Here is a 20,439-nt window from a genome sequence, read left to right on the forward strand (position 1 = left end):
TTTAAATCTGAAAGAAAAGTAATTATCCTGGTAGTCTTTGGTATATGTACATGCTGAAAGAAGTAATATTATATACAAAGAAATAAATCATACCATCTGAAAGATATTGGAATAACCTCATTGGCAGTATGTGTGAACAGAGGACGTTATATCGCTGACTGTTGAGCTGTGAACGCCTTTGCCTTTTTGCTGTGAGTATGTTCCAAATGAACGAACTTGTCAAAATTCTGTCAGCGCCTTCAACGTAAACAAACTGAAATAGCAAGACACTGTTGAAATGTACGTGTTTAAAAAGTTCCATCACAAAGGATAAAGCTGGAGAGATTGAAGCTCACAGATAAACTCTCAAGCTCACTGAACACAAGTCAGACCAAACTCTAACTAAATAAGAGAAGTGTAGACCAGCGAGTCATTAACTCCAATAACGCGCCTAGCAAGGGAAAAGTTGTAACTGATCCCTCTAACAGAAGAACTAAGTGCACAAGGATGATTTAGGGACGTTACACTTGGCGAGTGACTTCTCTGTTCCCATATTACGCAAAATTATAAATAATTGTCTGATTAAGATAATATATTCATTAATTTGAAGTACTCAGTCTAGGGAAAAAAGACGAAATCCACAAAACATGACCTTTTTGACTGGTGCAGCTGCCTTCCTGTCAAGACACCGTCGTAATATAACACACTGAAAACTTTAGTTACGTATTTTTGTATATATAACATTGAAATTTAAAAGTACGTTGAAGGATAACAGTAGAATATACAACTGCCAATTTTTTCCCTTCACTTGAGGCTCACAATTTACGTCCAGTACAGGCCTAAATGTTACTTTCCTGTTTTCCTGCAAGCATTTCATTTTTTTTAAATCTCTCGTACAGAACAGAATGAGGACAAACATGTATATATTCCTAGTGTTAAAATAAAATGAGAGTTACTACGGACCTGGATGCTAACGTGAATAAAAACTTTGTAACTAGCAGAACACTTCAATGATATAGACTTAAACAACTGATACTCTTGTAAACCGTTTAATATAACTTTTACACCTAACGTCCCATCAATGAACTGGTCATCAAAGGCAGAACACAAACTCTGATAGGGCAAGAATGGTGTACAAAGTCGGTTGTATCCTTTTCAGAGGAACCATCCTCTGACCGACGTAGCGGAACGACCAAAAACATAACATGTGAATTGTTTAATGCTGTTTTGAATCTCCCTTCCCCTGAATGCGGGTAAAGTGCCTTAAACACTGGCTAACTTCGCGCATTGGTGGACCCCAGGAACTACCTCTGCTGAAACTTATCCTTGAAGTGAGGATATATTTTTCTGTTCTGTCTACAGAAGGCGCAAATGGTGTTTATTTTGAAAAATCTAAAGAAAATTAATCCATTTTGTAATACATCGCAATTAAAATAGTTCTATCAGGAATGACAAACTGATGTTGACACCAACAACAAAAGCATTTAGTACATTACAAATAAAGCAACTTCTTCTGAAACCTCCGTGACCAGTTAGTCAAACATTCACAGCCATCGGAATTTAAGTCCGTACTATCGTAAGAGAAAATTAAGTAGTTATGCAGTTTTCACATACACTGTTTTAAATTTATAATTTTAGAAATAAAATCATCTACTAAAATAGACCAATTCGTAAAGATTTTATATACGTTTCGGCTTAGTTAACTATTTTCGGATAATACACAGATAAGAATCCATTGATGTTTCACATGCTTTAGTTTGTGTAAGTCTTAAAGATGACCACATGAACTCTTTTCTGAAAATTTTCTGAAGGTGATTAAACAAACTGAAACTGGCAACGTATGTTCAGTTGTATCGACTTCCACTGTTTCAATGCCAGTTTTTGTTTTATATCTATAAATAATGATTTTATGGAACCAAAAGCAAAGGTGTAACCTAAATGCAAACACAATTAAGACGTATTAGAAAAAATAATTCTTCCTCGTTGACAAATATTTTGCGTTAAAAGGCGATTTATTTACTATTTGTAAGACAATCCATTTTAAGGAGGATGTACAAGTGTCTTCTGCGATAAATTCGTTACTAAGAATGGCTTCTGGAGTTGAAAGCATCGACAAAATTAAATTCTTTGATGCTGACAGTAATATCTTTTATATTACGTTTAAATTACATTAAAGACGATCGATTTGTTGTTGCTGTGTCAACGGAGTTAGAATACTTTAATACCTCTAAGGAATAACAACATTATTAGGCTGAAATATCAAAAGCATCACTTTCAAATCGTTCTTTCGCTTCATTAATCCCAACGTAGTTGAGGTAATGGTAGCAGCAATTACTGTCTACATATAAATGTATGAGGAAGCGAAGAATAGTTCATGATGACCATAGATGTTAAGTCCCATAGTGCTCAGAGCCATTTTTGAAGAATAGTTCAGTTATGACTTTGAAAGCGACGAACAACTTTTCTTTGTGCTAAGACACGAAGAATTTCACACCTCTCAGAGACACTGAAAATCGGGGCATATGTTGTTCCAAAAGGTATTATGTGACTAATCGTGCAAAACACGCAGCACATTACTACTTCTTATCACTTTAATAGAGCGTTTGTTTTTGTCAGTGGCCTAGCGAAATCGTTTATCTATCCTTGTGATCTCTCTTTGTTTTAATTTTGGCAACCGTCTCAGTACGGTACGTGAAGTGAGTAACTGCCAAATGAAGTAACTGGACTCTCAAGTATATCTGTTGGTAAAGAAACAAATCTCTCTTTTGGAATCGTATGTTTCTCTTTTTTTAATGTTAGTGTATCGAAGTTGCCTGTGAACAGAATCAATAAACTGGATGTTCTTACTACTTCTCTAGGGTAGTGGAGAAAAGGGCCTAACGTGACACAACCCCTCTGACAGGCATGCGGAGGAAAATAAAGGAGTATGGAGTCTCTGGGGGAAGTCTAAAGGAGTTACAAAATCCACGCCGGATTCAGAAAAAGTTCTCCGCCAGCACACAAGATACGGTTCAGAACACAGCCCATATTGTAACGTTTCCTGTGGATTTGTATAGAGCAAAAGGCGTTTCTCCAATTTTCGCTGCCTTTCACGGTCGTACCTGTCAGTTTGCGTGGTATTTAGGTTGTATCCACAGTGAGAGGTGGGTGGCTTCTGCGGTCTGCACACAACTTCCCTGGTTGGGTGAACAGTACCGGCGGGAAACGGATGGGGCGTTCCCTCAAACCTCGACTTTTTAAAGCCTTCCCCGTAACGTCAATAATATTCGCACACTGTGAAGTCTCCCTGTTCAGCTCACCTAAACACAGGACTTAGAATGAAAGGTTAGACGACCCAGCACTCACACCAATTTTTTTGTCGCGTCTGCTCCCCACACCACTATCCTAACAAATCACCCACAACAGTTGTGGAATAATTAATCATAGTTTCCTGAAATCATAATTTTCATCATTTACGGCGAAAAAATGGAGGAGCTGTTACACTATTAATGCGAAGTGGAATAGCTGTTACATAATGGCAACTGTTACGCCCGTAACTGACAACTTATTTCATTCAAAAAAAAATTTTTTTGTTATCATATTTGACTGCAATGTCAAAGGGAGTAAAAAAAGAAAGAAAGAAACGAAATTTGGTAACCATATGAAGATTTTACAGAAAAACAGTCAACGTTGAATCAGTCGCTGAAGCTGCTTCTGGTATCCACGTTGTTTACGAACATAATATATTTTATATAGCTGCTTTAGAACTCTAAGCTCATTTATAAAGACGCAAAGTACGCGTCCTACTGAACTGTTAAGGGCGTGGCATGTTTGAGTCTCACGCGAGGCGTGTGAGTAATTTTTTACAACAAGAAGCTATAATCACTCCATATGAATAAAACAGCTAGAAAATAATCTGTCGCAGGTTCATAAATTTCACTAGTTTGATCGCCTTCATCTTGAAGGAAGCAGGGATATTAGAGCTTAATGTCCCGTCGACATCGAGGTCATTAGGGATGAGCACAAACTTGGATTGGGGAAGGATGGAGATAGAAATCGGCTCTGTCCTTTCAAAGGAACCATCCCGGCATTCACCTTAACTGATTTATGGAAATCACGGAAAACCTAAATCTGGATGGCTAGACAGGGAATTGAACCGTCATCCTACCGAATGCGAGTCCAGCGTGCGATCATGGGTGGCTCCAGAGGAGGGACAGCAAAGGGCTGATCGCATCCTCCCCCCCCTCCCCTCCCCCCCTCCTCGTCCCCTTCAGTGACACTGGTACCAGTGCTGAAAAAGCCCGAGTCCTCACACGTCAGCCTAAAAATTATATATTTTTTCAGTTTTTCCAGTAGCCTTGAATTTCCTAAACACGGTTACTGGCATAGTAAACAACAATAATCAGTTTAATTATGAGTTAACACACAACAGCTTCACATCATTGGAAAAGTTTTCACCCCCGCCTCCTCTCCTGGAGTACACCATGGATCCGCCTCTGAGTGTGCTAACGACTGCGCCATTTCGCTCGGTGCCTTCATCCAGCGAGGTACCAGTAAAGAGTTCGATGACCTATCAACATCGAGAAATTCCGGTAGTTCGAAAAGTTTTTTCGAGCAAAATAGTTTTTTGAATACTTAAAACTAAACTCCTCCCGAACAGGACATGAAGACTCAACGGTACTGACCGGCCGCCGAGTCATCGTCAGGTCATAGGCGTCACTGGATGCGGATATGTAGGGGCATGTGGTCAGCACACCGCTCTCCCGGCCGTATGTCAGTTTCCGAGATCGTAGCCTCTACTTCTCAATCAAGTAGCTCCCCAGTTTGCCTCACAAGGGTTGAGTGCACCCCGTTTGCCAACAGCGCTCGGCAGACCGGGTGCTCACCCATCCAAGTGCTAGCCCAACCCGACAGCGCTTAACTTCGATGATCTGACGGGAGCCGGCAAGGCCGTTGGCGTTTGAATACTTGGTACTAAAATTTACCTACGATTCCAGTAGCTTTTAGGACATAACGTATACAGATCTTTGCAATACTTACCCACTTCCAGAGTAGCTCACATGTTTTATATGGCACGTCTGTCAGAAGGCAGCATGTACCAGTTCGTTATGTACGAACGTCCTTTATAAGTAATTAGGAGACTGAGAAGGGAAATTACTATTTTGAGAGCATCTGTACAACATCTCATTACTCATGTCGACTAGGAAACTGTTACAGCTACAAAAACAGGGGAACATTCAACAAATATCCGAGATATCGAGTCAACTTAAGCAGTATTGCTCAATGGAGTGTGTAGATTAAGTGAGTAAACAGTAGGTTATCCGAGGTGCATGCCGAGATTTTTCTTTTCCACATGATATAGTGCTGTGGTTAATTTAGGACGCAATGTTACTAAATACCCTCAATGACTTCAGTTATACTGCGGCATGGTGGAAAATATTGCAAGAGAGAAACTATAGCTTTTAATCATACGTCTGAAGTCAATGCAACTTTTATCTGGAAGAAAGAAAGGAAAAAGTTATTTGATACTACTTGCGGTAGCAAGTAACCTAAAAGTGATGTGGTGGGTAATGTTTTTGCAGCACCCCCAGCAATACATACTGGAATATTAGGCGTGGTTTTTATAAGCATAAACATACTGTTCTAGAGAGGCACAGCAACTAGCAGTGAGAAGAAACTGATTATGTACAAGGCGTGTTTTTTAAGTAAGTACCTTTATGCCACACCTCGGCCGCAGCACTGCGGTCGGCGTTCTGCACATGCGCACTGGGTACCTACATCTCTTGTCTACGCACTGACGCCATTACAGTTTGATTCTTCCTTGTTTACGTTTTTTACTGAGTGTTTAAGATGCCTCCGATAACCGTGCGTCCCGCCGACTTTGAAGTACGGGCTGTTATAAGATTTCTTAGTGCTAAAGGCCTAAAAGCGATCGATATTCATCGTGAGATCTGCGCAGTTTACGGAGAAAACATTATGAGTGATGGAATGGTAAGAAAGTCGGCGAGAGCATTTAAAGATGGCCGCACAAATGTGCATGATGAACAACGGAGTGGGAGTCCTTCGGTCGTTAATAAAAGTTTGGTGCAGGAAGTGGACAATAAGGTGAGAGAAAACAGACGCTTTACGATTTCCTCCTTGCGGGATGACTTTCCTAATCTCTCTCGTAGTGTTTTGTATGGCATTGTGATCGAGCACTTTAATTACCGAAAATTGTGCGCACGTTGGGTACCGAAAATGTTGACAGATGTACATAAAACCAAACGTTTAGACAGTGCATTGACTTTCCTTGAGCGGTACCACAAAGATTTCTCAAGCCAAACTGTTACGGGCGATGAAACATGGGTGACCTACGTCACACCAGAATCAAAGCAACAGTCCATGGAATGGCGGCATTGAGATTCACCCAGAAAAGTGAAGTTTGAGCAAACAATTTCTGCCCGGAAAATCATGTGCACAGTTTTTTGGGACAGAAAAGGAGTATTTCTTGTCGAATTTCTGTCTCGTAATAAGAAAAGCAATGCTGCAGCTTACTTTAAGACATTGCACAATCTGCGCCGTTCAATTCAGAACAAAAGACGTGGCAAGTTGAGCAGGGGCATCGTTTTGCTGCAGGACAATGCCCGTCCGCATGTGGCGAATCAGACCAAAGATCTCATCACATCTTTTCGATGGGAAATTCTAGACCATCCTCCGTACAGCCCCGATCTTGCGCCCAGTGACTACCATCTGTTACTGCACTCGAAGAAACAACTGGGCAGTCAGCGTCTTCAGGACGATGACGAAGTCAAAACAGTGGTGATGCAGTGGTTAACAAGTCAGGCGGCAGACTTCTATGAGGAGGGTATTCAAACACTGGTACAACGTTATGACAAGTGCCTCAATATTGACGGAAATTATGTAGAAAAGTAGACTAAGGTGCAGGCTTTCAAGTAAAAATAAAATTATTGAGATATCTTAGAATGTCTTTTTTTAATTTCAAAACAGTACTTACTTAAAAAACACGCCTCGTACTATAGTCAAAGGTTCCAGCCTATTAGGGCATGTTCTTATCTGACTAGTCATCTACGAGGTGCATTCAAGTTCTAAGGCCTCCGATTTTTTTTCTCCGGACTGGAAAGAGATACAAACATGCGCATTGTTTTAAAATGAGGCCACGTTCATTGTCAATACGTTCCAGAGATGGCAGCACCGTACGGCAGATGGAATTTTACCGCCAGCGGCGAGAATGAGAACTGTTTTAAATACTTAAAATGGCGACGTTTTCCTTACTTGAACAGCGTGTAATCATGAGTTTTCTGAATTTGCGTGGTGTGAAACCAATTGAAATTCATCGACAGTTGAAGGAGACATGTGGTGATGGAGTTATGGATGTGTCGAAAGTGCGTTCGTGGGTGCGACAGTTTAATGAAGGCAGAACATCGTGTGACAACAAACCGAAACAACCTCAGGCTCGCACAAGCCGGTCTGACGACATGATCGAGAAAGTGGAGAGAATTGTTTTGGGGGATCGCCGAATGACTGTTGAACAGATCGCCTCCAGAGTTGGCATTTTTGTGGGTTCTGTGCACACAATCTTGCATGACGACCTGAAAATGCGAAAAGTGTCATCTAGGTGGGTGCCACGAATGCTGACGGACGACCACATGGCTGCCCGTGTGGCATGTTGCCAAGCAATGTTGACGCATAACGACAGCATGAATGGGACTTTCTTTTCGTCGGTTGTGACAATGGATGAGACGTGGATGCCATTTTTCAATCCAGAAAGAAAGCGCCAGTCAGCTCAATGGAAGCACACAGATTCACCGCCACCAAAAAAATTTCGGTTAACCGCCAGTGCTGAAAAAATGATGGTGTCCATGTTCTGGGACAGCGAGGGCGTAATCCTTACCCATAGCGTTCCAAAGGGCACTACGGTAACAGGTGTATCCTACGAAAATGTTTTGAAGAACAAATTCCTTCCTGTACTCCAACAAAAACGTCCGGGAAGGGCTGCGCGTGTGCTGTTTCACCAAGACAACGCACCCGCACATCGAGCTAACGTTACGCAACAGTTTCTTCGTGATAACAACTTTGAAGTGATTCCTCATGCTCCCTACTCACCTGACCTGGCTCTCCGTGGCCGCACATTCACCAGCAGTGCTGCTATTGCCTCAGCGGTTTTCCAGTGGTCAAAACAGACTCCTAAAGAAGCCTTCGCCGCTGCCATGGAACCATGGCGTCAGCGTTGTGAAAAATGGGTATGTCTGCAGGGCGATTACGTCGAGAAGTAACGCCAGTTTCATCGATTTCGGGTGAGTAGTTAATTAGAAAAAAAATCGGAGGCCTTAGAACTTGAATGCACCTCATATAACACCTGCCTCAGTGTTTCCAGCACTCCTGAAGATGCGTTTACACCTGTGCGCCTCGCAGCTAGTCGTCTTGCGGCTCTGCTTGCTCCACAGGCAAGTAGAGGCTCATGTCTCCCCGACTGGCATGGGGAGACCTCTGCGGCTGCGCACGGCGGTCCGCAGGCACAAATCAGAGGCATGCACTGGTGCATGCGTCTGCTTGGGCTGCGTGCAATAGCCGCAGACGCCTAATGCGCACCGATAGTCGCAATGGTGTAAACGCACATTTACGATTCCATGGCAGCCTGCCGAGCGAGGTGGCGCAGTGTTACGCACTGGTCTAGCATCCGGGAGGACGGTGTCTCAAATACTCGTCTGGCTGTCTAGATTTAAGTTTTACTATGATGGTCCTAAATCGCTAAAGGCGGCTGTCGAGATAGTTCCCCTGAAAGGGAACTTCCGAGTTCCTTCCCCGATCCGAGTTTTTGCTCTGCCTCTAATGACCTCGTCCTCAACGGGTCGTCTTCCTTCCTTTCTTCCTTTGAGGCAGCCATTCAGGGTGTAGAATCCTTTGTGACTTATTACAGTTTAGCCAACCAAGCTGATCTCAGACTGCTTCTAGAGGCCGAAAGAGGTAATTTTCATCTAAATTAACCAACAACTTATAGGGATTGATTTTCTTATAATCCGAGCTTAAAGAATGGGCTGTCTTTAAGTGGGAACTTTTTCGTTGGGCTTTAATGTGACTGTTAACTGATATCAACTGAAGCAACAAGTTTACTGTTACCAGTCACTATTCACTTTATTTCAACTGCGCCGTTTCAGTGTTTTAAGCTTCCGTGATCAAGTGGATTTATGTAGATTAATACGACATAAGTGTGTCATGTTACGACATTCGTGTTTCGTTTTTGTCTACATCTATTAGACAGTGCCACAGCTTACCCCAAAGTCGTAACACTACACACACATGTCGTCTTAATTCACATAAATCCACTTTATGATAGAGGTTTAAGCCTCTTAAACACGTAACAAATTCTGATCGGCAACAATAAGAATGGACTTGCCGAAAAATCAAACAGTAAAATATAATTTTACGAACAAATAGCTTACATATGATGTAATGTGAAATAAAAACTTCTGAAGACAGTTTTTTCATCGCCATCTCCATATAGTCTACATAGTCGAAAACTAAGTTCATTAAAGACCACTTTAAATTTATGGTCATCGAAAAACAAGAACTGAAGAAACTAAAGGAAATATACGTTCTCGGAGGATTACATGGAGTTTGCTTCAATACGAGAAAAGCAGATCACAACGTTCCAGTAGAGCGGTTAATTGAGCCTGTATATTAGGTATGTTTCAAATTCTACAGACATATTTACGAAATATACAACACCAAACTAAGCAAACGACGTAGATAATCAGTTCATAGATGGTCAAAATCAAGAAGCTGACAGAGCTAACGAAAACCTACACCTAAAGAACATGCCAGAACGTATCTAAAGAATTCATGCAGCCTTTTGAATTCTAGTAAATAAGTACAGATACGCGAACAATTAAAAAGTGGTGCAATAAACAACACAATGACTTCTTTTAGGTGATGAGATGGTCATCAGACCAGCTAACAAGTTAGGATGTGCTGTCTGAATAGATAAAAAGAACAACAGTAAATTTAATTTCCAGCTACTTCATAATGCAATCGCGACAGAAAGAAGCATTTTATGAAGCGGTACACACGGTTACCCTTCCACTGTTCTACATTAACATATTGCGGACGGATCTCAAGTTTACTTGTATTTCGCGCTCACACCTTACGGTTGGATCTTGACATGACTCGTATTTTCTACACGCTGTCTTTAGATTCTACCTACTGTCATATATTTTAAATACTAATTATATTTAGGTTTTTACAGCAGTAGCAAATGTATCAGTCCCTATTGTCCTCATGTATTTTATGCTTATTTAGTATTCTGATTGTATTTTGATATTTCAAATAATTACTACTTTCGTCTGTAAATTACTTGTTCTTCTAGAGATGCCTCTATTCGGAAAACGGAAGGAAATGAACGAATTTGAAATACTTTCCGATATTCAGCTGTTCCTACTCAGAATCAAGATCGGGATGAATGCGTGAATGAATGTTTTCATGGTCCTGAGGTCGATTCCAGTGACAGTGACATCATTAGACGTTTAAAGAATGTGGCAATGTTTTCAAGCGATTCCGAAAATAACGATGAATGTGATTCTATTCTTGGGAATGATTCATTTTGTTATTACGTTAACCCTTTATAGACGCCGTCCGAGTCTCATTCGAGCACTGGCTATATTCCAAATGACTTTCATGTCGACAAACTTCCAATTGACAGGGACCAATAATTTTATGAAATTCGCGTGCCTATTTTGTCCCATGACGTACAGTGCCCAAAGTGTATGCGTAATATTTCACTGAAAATGTGTGAGAGTCCTTGGTTCAAAATGGTTCAAATGTCTCTGAGCACTATGGGACTTAACATCTATGGTCATCAGTCCCCTTAAACCTAACTAACCTAAGGACATCACACAACACCCAGTCATCACGAGGCAGAGAAAATCCCTGACCCAGCCGGGAATCGAACCCGGAAACCCGGGCGCGGGAAGCGGGAACGCTACCGCACGACCACGAGCTGCGGACGTGAGAGTCTTACAAGTTGGTGGAACACAGAGGGGAAATTTACTGTTTCGTGATGAGGTCTTTAGTGATTTCAATAAAATGAGTCAGCCATTAAAAAACTATCAAAAACTTCGTTTTAAATGACCATGGAGAGGATTCAAGAGCTGTGTTTTATAGTCGAAGTGATCATGAGAAGGGAGCTTGCAGTGTGACTAATGTTCTGGGTGGTGGAATTTGCTCGTATTTCTTAAAACGCTTCACTTCATAGAAAGCTTGGAATAGGAGGTATATGTAACATGTAGAATCTTTCGGGATTATGTCTTTTGGAGAAACAACATAAAAAACAGCACAGGTACCACCTTTCGATACTTCAGTAATTTATGATCGGAGATTTAGATGTTTTTGAGTAGGTGATCAATACGTGTCTGCTCTTATTTTGAGTGACATTATCAGAACATAGTCGCAAATGGAACCTATCTGATGATGTGTTCATAAAAGAAAGATCAATTCAACAATCACTACTGTTGATCGTTGATCACTGATAAAAGTGGGGAATGACACACGAGATGATGTATTTCACAGCAAACATGACACTCAAGCTGACAGAAGGAGGGAAGAGCCGAGTAACACACTATGTGGGTGACATGCAGAAAAGCTACGGAAGTGAGCGAGCAGGGGCATACCGACCTCCGGGTGTGGACGGGCCTGTCGCGCTGGCGCCGGTTCTTGAACCAGTTGGACACCTGGGTGAGCGTCAGGCCCGTCTTCTTGGACAGGCCCTTCTTCTCGTCGGGCGTGGGGTACCGGTTGCGGTTGTAGCACTCCTTGAGCGCGTTCCGCGACCGCTCCTACGACAGCAACGCAACCACGTCATGCAAACAGCGCAACACGCTCTCACGCTCGCCATTGCTGCGAGGCATTTTCAAGAAATGATCCCATTTCCAGACAGTAGTTTTAATATGTTACGCAGAAAAAAGTAAAAACATTTAGAGCCGTTTCTGAAATATGTCTGCCTGCTCCATAAGTAATCACGCCTTGCACTCAAGTGACTCTCGCACCCACCAACCATATGGGGAATGGCGATGGTGATGATCAGTGTGTGATACGGAACGAATCATGAGCTACTGGAGGGCTGTTGTCTTCATCTACTAAACTGCTTCATTTTTAGACTCCTGAGAAATGACACAATGAAAACATAGCATGGCTTCCTGTGACGAGGATGATGGGAGGAGGGTGGTCAAAGGAAAATGAATGCCAGACGACGACTCGATCTAGACCCTGGCTTTCGCCAGCAGTGCAGTTACCGCGGAACCTTTCTATCCATCTTTATAGATGGATGGCTCTGAGCACTATGCGACTCGACATCTGAGGTCATCAGTCCCCTAGAACTTAGAACTACTTAAACCTAACTAACCTAAGGACATCACACACATCCATGCCCGAGGCATGGCGCGGTTCTGTAGCGCCTAGAACCCCTCGGCCACACCCATCTTTACAGCTCAGAGTCTCGCCATTAGGTATACAGGCAGAACTCATTTGGTAATAGCGAAAGGTAAGGGACCGGTTTTAAATCATTGTCCACAAACACTTTTAATCCGTCAGACAGATTACGATGCCAGAAATAAAATTCAAAGTGGCATACCAAGGAAGGTTAGAGTTTAAACAGAGAGAAAAAGTTAAAAGTAGCCCGGAAAATATTTCAAGCACCTTAAGATTGGCCTAGGAACAATACATCATCTTTCCCGAGTGTGTATGATGTAAACTGGATTGCCTACCTTAAGGTGCTTGAAATATTTTCCGGACCCCTTTTACTTCGCCCACCCAGAAGCAATCTTCGACGTCCAAGTACTCGGAGACGAAGCGATATGATAACAATGATAAGAAAGTGAAAGCACCAAGACGTGATTGACGGAACCATCCAAATATTTTCCTGAAATTGTTTAGGTAAATGAGGGGAAACCTAACTAAGGATGGCCGGACGTGGACTTCAACCACTGCTCTCCCGTATACGTGCCCACAACGCAGTCTTGACGACTGGAGAAAAGTATGTGAGGCTGAAAACTCACAGTGTTTACTTTGTGGATGGACGTGTTTCATGTCAACTGCTACGACCATTGAGCTATAGGTCCTAGTATCAACTGCGTAGTCGGTGACAGCTGTTGCATAGTGGGGGAATGTTTACGTGGCAAGAACATCGACTAACTTGGATCTCTGGTTCAAAATGGTTCAAGTAGCTCTGAGCACTATGGGACTTAGCTGCTGTGGTCATCAGTCCCCTAGAACTTAGAACTACTTAAACCTAACTAACCTAAGGACATCACACACATCCATGCCCGAGGCAGGATTCGAACCTGCGACTGTAGCGGTCGCTCGGTTCCAGACTGTAGCGCCTAGAACCGCACGGTCACTCCGGCCGGCTGGACCTCTGGGGTTAATAGGAGATCTCTTTTCAATGTAGCTGATTTTGACTAAGTTGCCAGCAAGACACTTTCCCATTCCCAAAACCTGTACTGGAATTACTCGAAATACACACCTTGACCTTCAAGCGCCATGAGTGGCACTCCCACTGGGCACTCATGGAGACCAAACAGAGGTATGTTTCACATGTTATAAGTCTCCATGTTTTACTGAAGTCTGAACTGTAATGTTACAGTACAACAAAGCAAAATGCGTCTATGCCTAAAAGTGGTTTAGTTACAATGTTTATATAAGTACAAAGATGACAGTCCAAGAATCACGCTCAGTTCACTAGCACCAAAACCTTGGAGATTCTTATATTCCACAAGATAATCAAGAGTGATTGACTTCTGAATTGCATATATTTGTGTAATTAAGCTCGTACTAACGTGATCGTTGTATGCTCAATAATAAGTCACAAAGTTTTAGATTAAATAACAATAATAACGTGCCGCACTCTGAGTGCACACACTGTTGGTGTTGTGGTTAGTTCATTAATGACACCGTTTGTACTGTAAATTAAAGACAAAGTTTCCGTAGTTATGAGATATTTATATTGCCGTCATTAAATGCAACAGAACAAAGTTATTTTTTCACTTGCCTCTCACGTGCCGCTACTTCTTGACAAATTAACTTATTTCAAATCAATAACCTCTATCTCCGCGTCATATAGAAGGTACCCAAACGTTGAGAGAGAAACCCAAACAAAAAAATAGTAAGGTGCAGTTTATGGAAAGAACATTACAGCACTTAAAGACTGCGTTGTGCTTTGTTCCTCTTCATTGTTTCTTCAAATGCCGCATACAATGTGTACAAGCTAACATTATTTCGTAACACCTGGTCAACTCATTTCACACTGCATACATACAGACTTCCATCACTACATCATAGAATAATGTGACATAAAGCCTATAAGGCCTAAGGAGTCATCAACAACTATTTATTCCATTTCCGAGACTCCACTGAACATACATTTCCTCTGACGCTCTTTAAACAATATTTCGGTACTAATGAATGCTTTTTATACGAACCACAATAGTTTTTCTCAAGGTTTTGAGACTAAAATTGTTGTTAGATGCACGAAGTATGTAAATTCACAACGTAGACGGACATGAATCGTTGCTATTGGTGCGTTAAATATGTGAAAAATACTGTTCATTTTAACAAGGAGGCAATCAGTCGAGACCTGTCCTCGCTGTGATATACATTGAAAATTGTATTGCAATGTAATGTATTTCCAAATTCGGTGTTTTAAGCCTGTGCAAAATTTGATGGTAGATCGGTTTCCAGCAGACATGACAGTTGAACTTCGTGCTTATTATTTCGACGGCAGACATGATGGTCTTCTTCAGGTGCTGCCGTTATGGTTTTACGTGTGGACAGTGCTTGGTCTCCACCCTGACCACAGACATTGTTGAAACAGACTTCTTCTCCCAGAGTCCACTATGCCCTTTAACGCACTTTTTTTATCCAGGCCATCTCGCCATTATTTCGTTGAAATTCGCATCAAGCTTGCGTTTTTCTGGTTCTGTCAGTTGAGCTGGTCCACGAGATCTTAACAAATTGAGTGCCGGATCCGAAGCCTCGCTTAATTTGAAACCTCCGTCCCTGTTTCCTAAGTTTTCCAACACTTTTATTTTAATAGATTCTTTAATTACGCTGTGCCAGAAACCTGGATGCTGCTGAACGATACTAGTTTACTCATATCTCAGTCTATATCAATAAGGGAAACCAGAGCTCACACGGAAAGACTTAGATGTTCGTTTATTCCGCACGCTGTTCGAGAGTGGAATAATAGAGAATGTTTTTTGAAAGTGGTTCGATGAACCCTCTGCTGGGCACTTAAGTGTGAGTTTCGGAGTATTTATGTAGATGTAGATGTATGCTTATATTCCAGGTAGTATTCGACGGCAGCTGCTTAGTGTGGCTCATTCAGATGTGTAATTTCTTAAGAAATTCTGTGATGGTCTCAAAGTAAAACCTATGACGGATACAACACTTTTTCTGTGAATCTCATCCACTTCTATGGCAGTATGAGGGAGCACACGAAACATCATTGCGCATATACCACAGCTTCCACTGCGGCGACTTGCTTTAATGAAATAATACTAACGAACAGTAGATATATTCCCTAAAACGATTTTCATAATAAGTGTAGCAGCTTTTCTAAGTATCCGAAAACATTGAAATGTGTCGAAAATCAATGGTAAAATTTGCCGACTGTGTTACAACAGCTTTCTTCGCAAGCTAACGTAGTTTCCAAAGCACAGATTCACCTTCAAGGCTTCCATTTCGATGGTAGCACGTTTGAAATGGGTATTTGTAAGAAATAACGGCGAATTTTAAATTAATAAATGCACTTAAGCTGACTGATCGATAGTGGCCATGAAGTTATCAATATGGAAACCTAGTTTAATGTGCCTCTAAAATGGCTCTGAGCACTATGGGACTTAACATCTATGGTCATCAGTCCCCTAGAACTTAGAACTACTTAAACCTAACTAACCTAAGGACATCACATAACACCCAGTCATCAGGAGGCAGAGAAAATCCCTGACCCCGCCGAGAATCGAACCCGGGAACCCGGGCGCGGGAAGCGAGAACGCTACCGCACGACCACGGGCTGCGGACTAATGTGCTTCTGTCCTTGTCGAAGGCTTCAGACTAGACATTAGAACCTACTGACAGAAGTACCTCACGTCAAGCCCTGCAGATAATATATTTTTACAAGACCCTCGTCTTCTATCCCCATCACTGCCTGTCTCTCCCCTTTCTCTCTCTCTCTGTCTCTCTCTCTCTCTCTCTCTCTCTCTCTCTCTCTCTCTCTCTCTTTGTCTCTCACTGTCATTCACTGAGGATGATGTCATTACTGCCCTCAAGGATATGAAACCGGGCAAAGCCCCAGGTTTTGACAACATACATCCAGAATTTCTAACCTACGCTGGAAAGAACGTAGTCAACTGGCTGGCAAATTTCTTTTCGAACATTTTGACTACAAACCATCTCCCTAGAGAATTCAAAAAGGCAAGAATAATAGCTTTGCCGAAACCAGGGAAACCAGCAGACCAACCGCTAAGCTACAGACCAATAGCACTTCTTAGCTGTACATACAAACTTCTCGAACGACTTGTCCATAATCGAATTAGCGGCATCATTATGGAGAACTTACCTATAGAACAGGCAGGCTTCAGACCTGGCCGTAGTTGCTGTGACCAAGTTCTGGCATTAACATCCTACATAGAGGCTGGCTTTCAACAGAAATTGAAAACAAGTGCTGTATTTCTAGACTTAACCTCTGCATATGATACTGTTTGGAGAGATGGAATAATTTACAAACTCTTCAGAGTGATTCCTTGCCAGATTTTAACATCCTTAATACATAATATGCTGAGTAACAGAACCTTCCAGGTCACCCTAAACGGAAAGACAAGGAAAACAAAACTTATTAACAACGGGCTTCCGCAAGGCTCCGTATTGGCCCCTCTTCTGTTTAACCTCTATATAGCAGATCTCCCAAACACAAAGTCAAGAAAATTTTGCTATGCGGATGACATAGCACTGGCTACCAGAGACAAGTATCTCTTCAATACAGAGGAAGTCCTTAATAATGACGTCGAAATACTATACAATTATTTCAAGAAATGGAACTCAAGCCAAACCCTAACAAAACTGAAGTATCTACATTCCATCTTAATAACAAAATGGCAAATGAAATCATTAACATAAAACTCGGAAACACCAACCTCAAACATAATAAGTTTCCAAAGTACTTAGGTATAACATTGGATCGCACTCTTTCTTACCGAAAACATCTGGAGAACACCACTGCAAAAATTGGAACACGGAATAACATCATTCAAAAACTTAGCGGTACTACTTGGGGAGCTAACGCAAAAACATTACGCACCTCATCTATCGCCTTAGTGTTCTCTGTGGCTGAGTACTGCGCTCCAGTCTGGATTAATAGCTGTCAAACCAAACTTATTGACAGGCAATTAAATAACACAATGAGGTTGATTTCTGGAACCGTTAAATCAACGCCCACGTACTGGCTACCGGTGCTATGTAATATCCTGCCCCCGGACCTGCGTAGAAAAGCGGCCCTACTGCACGAATTCAGAAAGATTGAGACAAAACCAGGACCACCAATTAAAGAAGAATTCTCACAACTGCGACACACTCGACTGAAATCAAGGAAAGCCACCCATACGCACAGCTGAGCAGCTTCAAATTAATAACTATGACCACATGAAACAATGGAGACTAGATTGGAACCAAAAGACAAATGACCAACTACAGACCTGGTTTGAGAGCTATAACTGCAACATCTCTGGAATGGAACTAACACGGAAAACATGGTCCGCATTAAATCGAATACGTACTGGACATGGCAGGTGTGCGGATTCACTACACAAATGGGAAGAGCGATGTCACCAGAATGCGACTGCGGTGCCCCTAGGCAGACGATCCAACACATCCATGGTGAATGCTCCTTGCGAGCATATGCAGGGAACTGGTCCGACGTCCTGGAGGCATCCCCATCGGCGCTAGAATGGATCTCAAACCTCTATATAACCTTTTAACTGACCAATATAAACATAAATTATATTCATGATGGTTATAAGATTTTAATGTCTAACACTTGATGTATTAATGTTGCATGTATAGCCATACGCTAAATAAATAAATCTCTGTCTCTCTCTCTCTCATCCCTATCTCCCTTCTTTCTCTGTCTCTCTCGTTTGCTTCTTCTCCCAAGTGCATCCCTACATCTGTAGGTTTTATCACCCAGTACAGCTCTTCTGTCAGTAAACAGCCGTTATGTATTGTAGACAACATCATAGAACCTAATGTAATTAAAATCATTTAAAATTTACTGTTTAGTAATAACAAAAATTTCGTAACCAGTAATATAAAAAAAATGATATACTAACTCATCGTGTAACACGAATACAAGATGCATTTCTGTCACATAGAACAATCACGTATGAAAATCTGTAAATTTCTTTTTCAGAATGTGATTTTTGTTGTCCAATATTTAATTCGTGTTGCAGGCAGTGAAGTTGTAATTTTATCGTGTAAACACTGTATACAAATCAGTAATCTTGCAGTATAAGTGATAAGAAGAAAAACTACATTGGAACGTCATATGCAAGGGAAGCATGTAAAAACATTCACAGTTTTAAAATCCACTACTTGTTCTAAGTTAGTTTCGCGCAATTTTTCACTTTAAATTCATCATTCTCATGTAAAAACATTCACAGTTTTAAAATCCACTACTTGTTCTAAGTTAGTTTCGCGCAATTTTTCACTTTAAATTCATCATTCTCTGAGACAGGTTTCCATCGTAATTAAGATCCCTCCATAGTCACTGGAGCCAAGGTAATACAATGTAAGGTAATACATCCCTTAAATTGGTACCTGAAAGAATCATTAATTGTTATTGTTTTTGATGTTATTGCTTTGTTGCAGATGGCACTGTATTACTATGTGATGTAGATGATGTGCTTTAAAAAAAAGAAGGAAACCATATTGTTGTTCAAGGAACATCAGCATTATGTATGTAACAAGGCGCTGAAGGCACTGGTTTGCTTCTGTAAAAATCCCAGCTTAACTTTCCAGAACGACTTAAGAAACCTGTCAATAGCATGAAAATCTGTCTACATATGCGACGTGCCTTGCAGTAACAACTTCGAGTGTCCTCCGACACTCGTCTGTTCAGCAACAACTACACGGGCTTCGGCAACATTTGCCCTAAGGGTAACAGCATATGCGCAGAGGTGACAGTAAGGATAATAGAATCCTCATTCTTCATCCAACCTTCCCTTTCCTTCCCTTCCCCTCGGGAGTGTGTGCCACCCCTAATGAGCTCATGCGTACGTGACGGAGCCGGGAATACCTCCCATATATGGACTGTAAGAGCAACAAGTAACTTATGAATCAGTATAACGGCAACAGTGTCAGTCGCTTACTATGATCGAGAGATACACTACGACGTGGAAACAGAAGGAGAAGGGTACAACGCACAATTTATTACCGATGCAGTGACTATGTTTAGTGAACTCTATAATTATTGCTCCTCTAGAAGCAAAAGATACCCAGTTACTCCCCCGTTCGGATCTATAGCAGAGAAATGATCGAAGCGCAGCTGTCAACAAGAAAAAAAAATGGTACGCGTAACAGCTTTATTACGGAATCCTATAACATCAAAATCCTGAGTAGATAACAACTTCATAAACTGGAATTGTAAATGGATCGCTGCAGATTGAACATTAAGAGAAATGGTTATACATAAATACTGAAACACACGAAAGAATATAATTTTTTGTTCAGATGATAAATTGCTGTAATTAGTTACTGTAATGGAAATGAACTATATAACCTAACTGAGATTTGTAAATAATCGCCCGATGTACATAAAAATGATAAGTGCTCAGTGGATAATATAATATTAAAGCGCATGTTTCAGTATGCACTTATGATGTAAAATATGGTGATTTGTATATGGAAATACATGAGTTAGGAAGTCTTCAATGAAGTTTTCGGTGAACGATGCGAAGAGAAAATTGTGAAGACCTAATGATAAAAAAAGAAACGTCAGAAAAAGCATACTATTTGATTTTTGGCAACAGCATGACTGCCGGCCGGAGTGGCCGAGCGGTTAAAGGCGCTACAGTCTGGAACCGCACGACCGCTACGGTCGCAGGTTCGGATTCCTGCCTCGGGCATGGATGTGTGTTATGTCCTTAGGTTAGTTAGGTTTAAGTAGTTCAAAGTTCTAGGGGACTTATGACCACAGCAGTTGAGTCCCATAGTGCTCAGAGCCATTTGAACCATTTTGAACAGCATGACTTGGAATGAAAATTACATAGTTTGAGTAGAGGAAAATCAAGCTCTTCTTGTGACCGAGTTCCGTAGCAATTAGTTGGTATCAGACTGACTTTAATCTCTTCATTAACCCAGACTTTGTTACTGTAAAGTATGAAGCATAACTGAAACTGTTTACAAACTCATTACGAAAAAGCAAAGGTGGCTGTTGGAATA

The 20,439-nt window shown here is 41.4% G+C and overlaps 1 protein-coding gene across 1 annotated transcript in view; it reads right to left on the reverse strand.

Annotated features, from left to right (window-relative positions):
• Window positions 1–20,439, reverse strand: part of LOC126105906 (homeobox protein SIX5-like) — a 184,117-nt gene that overhangs the window by 143,527 nt on the left and 20,151 nt on the right. Inside the window, exon 3 of the mRNA XM_049912347.1 lies at window positions 11,626–11,786. Coding sequence (XP_049768304.1) covers window positions 11,626–11,786 — 161 coding nt within the window. The remainder of the gene's footprint in view (window positions 1–11,625; window positions 11,787–20,439) is intronic.

The sequence above is a fragment of the Schistocerca cancellata genome, chromosome 1 (assembly GCF_023864275.1).
Source record: "Schistocerca cancellata isolate TAMUIC-IGC-003103 chromosome 1, iqSchCanc2.1, whole genome shotgun sequence".
Classification (NCBI taxonomy): domain Eukaryota; kingdom Metazoa; phylum Arthropoda; class Insecta; order Orthoptera; family Acrididae; genus Schistocerca; species Schistocerca cancellata.